The sequence below is a fragment of the Melitaea cinxia genome, chromosome 9 (assembly GCF_905220565.1).
Source record: "Melitaea cinxia chromosome 9, ilMelCinx1.1, whole genome shotgun sequence".
Classification (NCBI taxonomy): domain Eukaryota; kingdom Metazoa; phylum Arthropoda; class Insecta; order Lepidoptera; family Nymphalidae; genus Melitaea; species Melitaea cinxia.
This window is the reverse complement of record NC_059402.1, coordinates 5,736,158-5,743,869: the sequence shown is the minus strand read 5'-3', so window position 1 is coordinate 5,743,869 and position 7,712 is coordinate 5,736,158. Positions and strand designations below refer to the sequence as shown.

General features: G+C 34.8%; 1 protein-coding gene across 1 annotated transcript; it reads left to right on the top strand.

Moving 5' to 3' along the window:
* Positions 1–4,790: 4,790 nt before the first annotated feature.
* On the top strand, positions 4,791–7,638 carry LOC123656388 (prostaglandin reductase 1-like). Its single transcript, XM_045592078.1, has 7 exons — positions 4,791–5,147; positions 5,544–5,646; positions 5,751–5,936; positions 6,007–6,125; positions 6,900–7,054; positions 7,165–7,270; positions 7,356–7,638. The coding sequence occupies exons 1-7, from the start codon at positions 4,991–4,993 to the stop codon at positions 7,586–7,588; spliced, it is 1,059 nt and encodes a 352-aa protein (XP_045448034.1). The 5' UTR covers positions 4,791–4,990; the 3' UTR covers positions 7,589–7,638.
* The last annotated feature ends 74 nt before the right edge of the window (positions 7,639–7,712 follow it).

Here is a 7,712-nt window from a genome sequence, read left to right as displayed (position 1 = left end):
AAAAAACTATTCGTTTAGTTGTTTAGACGTTATTTTCGTACATTTGTCCATCTCCTTTTTATTATTTACTTGTTGTTATTGAATATATATTAAGCTTGTAATAAATGATTGGGCGCAGATATTCTTATTCAACTCGAAATATAGCATCTAAATATTGTGATCGCAAAACACAAATTTCAACTCCAAGCCATATTGCCATTTCAAATGTTGCTATTTTTATAATTGTTAATTTTGAAGCACAGCCACAGACTATTGATCTATAATAGGAATTTTTAAAATAAGTAAAATAAAATGTATTTTTAATGTAAAAAAATAATAATAATGAATACAAATATGTATTTTAACACATGCTATTGATATTACTTTTTTCAATGAATTGCGTGGTTAAAATACATAGGAGAGAATATCTTTATACAATTATACAGACTTAATATTCTAGAAGCATTGACAAACAAGCGTGCCTCCAAGCTATCACAGTGTTCCTCTTTGACATAGAACAACAGCCATATGTATTACTTCTACTTTATTTATGTACCAGGCATATCTAGTAATACATCCATCCTTCCATCTATCAGCCCTTGTAAGTCCACAGCTGGACGTAGGCCTCCCCTAATGCTCGTCACTCCACTTGGTCCTGTGCCCTCTAAATAAAGCGGGTTGGAGGCCTGTACTTCTTTTGGCACGACGCCCTTCGAGAACCTTTCTTTTCCATCGGTCGTCGGTTCTTCTAACAATATGGCCTGCCCATTGCCACTTTAGCTTGCAGATTTTGAGAGCTATGTCGGTGACCTTCGTTCGTCCACGAATTTTATCGTTTCGGATTCTGTCGCGAAGCGAAATACCAAGCATAGCTCTTTCCATAGCTCGCTAAGTGACCTTGACCCTATGGAAAAGGCTAACGGTAAAAGATCACGCATCAGCGCTGTAGGTCATCACTGGCAGCACAGATGACTTCAGGCACTGAGGTATATTGGACAAGAAGATACTTTGTAATTTCCCGAACGCTGCCCAACCGAGTTGGATTCTACGAGTTACCTCTCTCAAAGTTGGACTTAACCATACAGATCAGTTGTCCCAGGTAGACATGGTGCTCATGTCACACCCATACCCGTTCGTACATAGTCTGGCCATAAATATACTGTTACAATCACAGTCCTACACACAGGTCCGGCATCTATACTCGTACTGGTGGGGCTTAATAGTTTACAATTACTAGAGGCATGACGATCGATGGTCTTCCACATCACGTATTTATATTTTAAAATATAACCACTTACAATGAAAAGTCATTAAATATAACCAATTACAATGAAGCGTCACTCAACCGGCGTGTGCAGTGTGCACTGCGCACCTCACCATGTAACCACATAGTGACCAATGTTATAAAGGCAGTAGCGTACAGCAACGTTAACGCGAACGAAAAGTTATGACATTATCGACCCCCCGTTCCAGCCTGTCAATAATGTAATAATTTGTTAGTAAAGGCTATAGATATTGATCTGCCCTTTAATCCTACCTAAGATTTTGAATTTGCCATCTTCTACTTTTCTCAGGAAAAATAAATAAATAATTTAAATTTTATCCCAACTTTAAATCATCGTATCTCTTTAACCAAAACATTTCTGAAAATCTAATAAATGCTAAAAATTTGCCCTTACGTCGATTCCAATTGTCCGCTAGTTAAGCCTGAATAAATAATATTTATGCATTACGAGTGAGCTGCAGGCGCGTGACGTATGACGTATTTATGGCATCGTGCCACGTGTGATACGTAAAACAAAGGCACGCGCGGGAAAGAGACACAGAGCCGAAATACCTTATGATCGGCTAAATAACTAACTTCTTGATTGGTTAATCCAATTTTTAATTATAAATATTTCTGTATATATTTCGCCATTTTTGATCAATAAGTTCATTCACTCAATCGATACCTTTTAATAGTCTCCGCCTAAATGGGTGAATTCGACGAAGAAATTCGGTACATTTTAAAGCTTTTTTTTTTAAAAAAAGGGTAAAATGCGACTCAAGCTGTGAAATTTTTTGTTATGGACCTAATGTGACCTAATGTTTTATGGACTTAAGTGTCAGTAAGAGTTGTATAAAATTGGTTTAAGTGTTTTCAGTCAGGAAAATTTGATGTAATGATGCATTTCACTCAAACGTGACCTTTTTGAAAAGGTGGAGCTAGATCGACTTTTAAGTATATTACGATATAGCTAAAGATTTGATAAGTCATCGAAATCGGTCCACCCAGTAAAAAGTTCTGAGGCAACATCAAAAAAAAAAAAAAAAAAAAAACAATCGAATTGATAACATTCCTCATACTAACATTTTTTTATAGGTCATACTGAGTGACCCCACTGCACTGTTTTTTATGATTCTATTTTTATTCGAAAGCTGATAGTTGTTTATAGTGGTTTAAATAAATATGGGCGAAATCTTACAAGTAGTTTTTGAGTTATCCCTAAAAATGTGTATTGTACCTACTACAAAGTGATGTGCCGGATCGTCAAAAATGTATATCCGCGGATACGGATATTTATTCTCAAGATCCGCGGATACGGATTTTTATTTACTCAATAAATCGGTGTCGGCGCGTGACCATGAAACGACAATCTTCAAAAGTGGAAATAAGACCGAGGTGAAAATAGACCGATTTCTAAATTATGTATTTTCGCAAAATCACTCGATAGAATAGTTCATAACAGGTTTATAGTCTTTTCTCATCTTTGTTTATCCCCTGACAACATGGATTTGTTAAAAGTTGCTTAATAGTTTCCAATTTGCTACTTTTCACAGACTATACTACTTTTAGTATGGATTCAGGTGCGCAGGTTAACTGTATATTCACTGATTCCTATAAATGGTTTGATCGTATTGGTCATACAATACTCCTGAAAAAGCTCCTTGATGCTGAAATCAGGGGCATAGCTACGGCCGTATCAGCCGTATCAATGATACGGGGCCCCCTATCTACAGGGGCCCCTAACGTGTGTAAGCAAAAATTAGCAAATGTTATTTACGATTTTACTTAATCTTATGCCTCCTGGGAAAAAGACATTAAAAAATAAAACTGTCATACGTGCCTATAGAGTTTTTACTTCAGAAATGACGAAAGTCAAAAAAGCAATCCCCTTTTTCCGAGTTAAGCGTGCGCCTAAAAGTTGATAACATCCTCCGTCGTTTATTGCGGAATTCAGTTAATCATTATGAACCATTAATTAATCTTTTTTTATAACTAAGGGGGCAAACGAGCAGACAAAGCCATCTGATTTTTAACGGCTACCATCGCCCATGGCCTTTAGAGAAAAGATGTCCACACTCGACGCTTGAAAACCCCCAAATTATGGCACTTAGGGAAAACCTCATTGAGGAAGGTCATTCCACAGTTTGCACGCGAAAAGAATGCGCGCAAAGCTCGCAAATTGGTTGCAAACCATGCGTCTAAGTCGTATGGATACCATCAGGATCACTGGACTTCTTGATGTCGAGGAAATGCAAAACACGAGGTATGGTACTTTGCTCAAAGTGCACATAACGTATCGCGTACTCGCACCGTGGAATGCTCGATAGTGCTTTCTCTTCATCGTCAAGAGTTGAATATGACGCAAAATTTTCGCTTTTTCTTTCGCAAAATATGCCAGAGAGCCTTAGGTTCCCGCAACGATGGAAGTGAAGACTGAAAGATACCTTCGACAGCTTTGGCAAGAAACCAAACGGCACGGGTTCCGTTTGAAAAGCCCAATAATCTTTCACCAATTCTGCTAAAGTGTTTAAACTTTGCCCTAGCGATTTGCTTCCTTTAAGACCTAGAGGCAGCGTTGAATATCTTCTTCAGGTTATGCGCCTGTAAATCCCCCGCATCTATTATTAGCTTTACAGGCTGAAGCGAAGGAACCCCCGCATCTGTTGCTACAGCTCAAGCGTGATGACTCACCAGCTTGGAGCTACAAGCTCTTTAAATTAGCTTAAAAACCGAAATTCGAAAAATTGATTCCATTAAGAAACTTATAGAATTATTGCTGACAAAATATAATAGCCTTGCATCCAGTTTTCCGCAAGTAATAAAGCTTGCTTTGTATTCTTGACCCTTTCCGTTACAACCGCAACAGCTAAAGAAGTTTTTTAAAACTAAAACTGATAAAAAATTACCTAAGGACTTCGATGGAAGAGAAACTTGTCACTATTAATACTAAGGAAACTTTATTGTCCATTCTAGGAGGAAGTAATAATTCATAATCAATAAATACTTATTTTAATTTAATGCAAGCATTTTTGTTACTTTTGTGAGAAATCTTTACCCTTCATTTGGACCCCCGAACTTGTTTTGATACGGGGCCTCTCCAAGGTAAGCTACGCCACTGGCTGGAATTCACGGTAATTGATACAGGTGGTTTAAAGCTTACATTGAAATGAGATCTCAAGGTGTTGTTCTCAATGGCTATATATCCCTCATGAAATGAAAACTTACTGCTACTTAATTGTAAAAAATCTGATTTTTTTTCTGATTGTTTTACAAAAGGAGGAAAACCAGTTTTAGGTCATAAATGCTTAAAAGCTAACCATTTACTTGTACGTACACGTGTAGTGGTAAGGATTTAGCAGTTTTTGATAGACGAAAGTAATTCTATTTAAAGACTAGCGACCTGTCCCAGCTTCGCACGGATGCAAAAACTATCAGTATTCCTCATCTGGAATAACAACAACTCTATTTAACTGCATCGAAATCTGTTGGGTAGTTTTAAAGATCTAAGCATACAGACAGCGGGAAACGACTTTGTTTTATATAATGAAATGATAGTGTGCCATAGTCGTTGAACTGTTGTAATCTTATTGTCATTGTGTAATGTAATCATTATGTAGGAAGAAACATGGTATGTGTTTGTCTAAATTAAGTAGGTAAGTAAATAAAAATTAAAGTGACACATTTCAGTTTTACTCAGGTTTTACTGTTCACATTACTTTAAGTTAAGAAGTATACGAATTTAATATGGCTAAAATTTTTTCTCCTAATTTCATTTTTAAACGACTTCTTTCTAACAAAATACAATCGCAAAAATATGTGCTAACAAAACAATTCCAAGGAGAGCCGAAAAAAAGCGACTTTCAGATAGTGGAGGAAACACTTCCAGACTTACGAGATGGGGGTAAGTACATAAAATAAGTTACAATAATATACCAATAATATACTTCAAAAACTAGAAACAAATAAATATAACCTCAAATAATACATTTTAGTGTTGTAAGCTATTGACGTAAACTCCCCAATTTTGAGACGGTATTGCGTATTTTATTTGTATGTTTGTATGTGACTATGTGTACTTACTAGTTACATTATTTATTTATTTTTTATTAAAACATTTAAATGTATATAAATGCATAGTATCATAAACAGCAGTAAATTTTACTGTGCTCTTATAAAAAACAAACACCGTAAAAAATTATAACGTCAGTTTTACTATGAAAAAATTAAGAAAAAATATTTTACAAAGTAGGTAAATTTTTGATATTTGTTTATAATTATCATAATATATTGTTTTTAGAAATATTGACGGAAGCGGAATATCTCAGTGTTGATCCGTATATGCGAGCTTACATGATTGCTTACAAATTACCAACAGATATGATAGGTGGACAGCTAGCAAAGTATGTTTTAATTTCAAGAATATTTTATTTTAAAATTAATATTTAACTTCAATTTAATACCATCTACATTCTTATAAGTTTTTATTTTGCGAATAACATTTTAGGGTGATCCAAAGCCGAAATGAAAAATTTCCTGTAGGCAGTTACGTGACGGGTGCATTTGGGTGGCGTACTCATACTGTAGTCAATCCAAATATATGGAATGCTTTAGACTTTTTGCCCTTAACTACTATACCAGATGTAAGCCCTCATCCAATCTCCTTAGGATTAGGTTTACTTGGAATGCCTGGGTAAGTAAAAAGTATTAAGACTCTCGCTCACAAATTATTAACGGAAAGTAATATTTTTGATTCTTTGTAGAAATACGGCATATTTTGGATTAAAAGAAATTTGTAAACCAAAGGAAGGAGAAACAATTGTTATAACAGGTGCTGCTGGAGCAGTTGGTTCACATGTCGGACAAATCGGTAAAATTTTAGGTTCGTAAATAATAGTTTTTTTTCAATGTTGATAAATATATCGCGCTATTAATGTTCACTGTATGGTTACAGCAGTAAAGAATATTGCCATGACCTCTCTTCCCGTGGATGTTGTAAGAGGCGTCTAAGGGATAACACAGTTCCACTACCACCTTGGAACTTAAAAAGCTGACTGATGGCGGTTTAACCGTCCAACCGCTGGCTTTGAAATACACAGGTCGAAGACGGGCAGCAGCGTCTTTGGTGCGACAAAGTCAGCCCTGACGTCACCAACCCGCCTGCCCAGCGTGGTGACTATGAGCAAAACACATGAGTTCGCGCCATAATGTCTGGCACAAACTTGAAGAGGCCTGTGTCTACGATGAGTGAAATATTTTCAGTATTTCAAAATATTTTACCATTTTTGTTTACATTAAAATATATCATATTAAAGAAAAAAACACCGTATTCATCATCATTGGCGGTTTTGAAATTTGACAATCGTTTAACTTTTATTCTTACTGCTTTGCTAACATGAGCCTCAGAAAAACAATATTTTATTAATATAGCGCATAGCTAAAGAAAATTAACGAAAACTTTAATAAGCCGTAGTGGTGTGTTATATAGAGTATATTTAAGCTTTCACAATAAACAGTCAAACAGAGTATTTAGTTAAATAATTAATTTAAACAAACGCAGCTTAGCAACAAATCCTTTGTCTTTAGAAAATTAATTTTAACTTATATTATAAAAATAAATAAAAGGTATATGCTTATTCCTTTTAATATTTTACAGGTTGTCGAGTAATAGGATTTGCAGGAAGCGATGACAAATGCGAGTATCTGGAAAAGGAATTAGGTTTTGATCGTGCTTTTAATTATAAGACATCTAATGTTAGTGCGGCCTTAAAAGAAGGAGCACCAAATCGTGTTGACTGCTATTTTGACAATGTTTGTATACATTTTAAATAAATAAATAATTTGAATTATATTGATATACACTTTTAATGCTATTTAAAGATATATATACATATATGTTTGTAAAAACTCTATATTTTTAGGTCGGAGGTGAAATAAGTACAAAAATTATGGCTAACATGAATAAATTCGGTAGAGTAGCGGTTTGTGGATCTATTTCATCATATAATGATCCAAAATTGCCTAAAGGTAATTTTTAACATACAAATACGATTGTTTTAATAATTGACGTTTCGACTAGATAAAATTATCCACTGTTTTTATATTTTTACAGTTACAATTGTACAGCCGACTATCGTTTTTAAACAGCTCAAGGTTGAAGGATTTTTGGTTAGTCGTTGGGTTGATCGATGGGATGAAGGCATAAATATGAACCTAAAATGGCTAAATGAAGGAAAACTTAAATACCAAGAAAAGGTTTATCATGGTTTCGAAAATATGGTTGATGCACTAGTGGGAATGTTAAGAGGGGAAAACATAGGAAAAGCAGTTGTGAAAGTAAAGTGAATTCACTTTACTATATGGCAAAAATAAAAATAAAAATTTATATATTATTATATTGTAGTTTTATTTATAAAAACATTTATTTCTTACATAATCGAAATGGGTGGATTGAATCCGTTACATTGAA

Bases quoted from the DNA above. Each gene is read 5' to 3' on its own strand.
- LOC123656388 (XM_045592078.1), top strand. From the start codon at position 4,991: ATGGCTAAAATTTTTTCTCCTAATTTCATTTTTAAACGACTTCTTTCT. The intron at 5,148-5,543 runs GTAAGTACATAA...TATTGTTTTTAG, and splicing joins TCCAGACTTACGAGATGGGG to AAATATTGACGGAAGCGGAA. The intron at 6,126-6,899 runs GTTCGTAAATAA...AATATTTTACAG, and splicing joins ACAAATCGGTAAAATTTTAG to GTTGTCGAGTAATAGGATTT.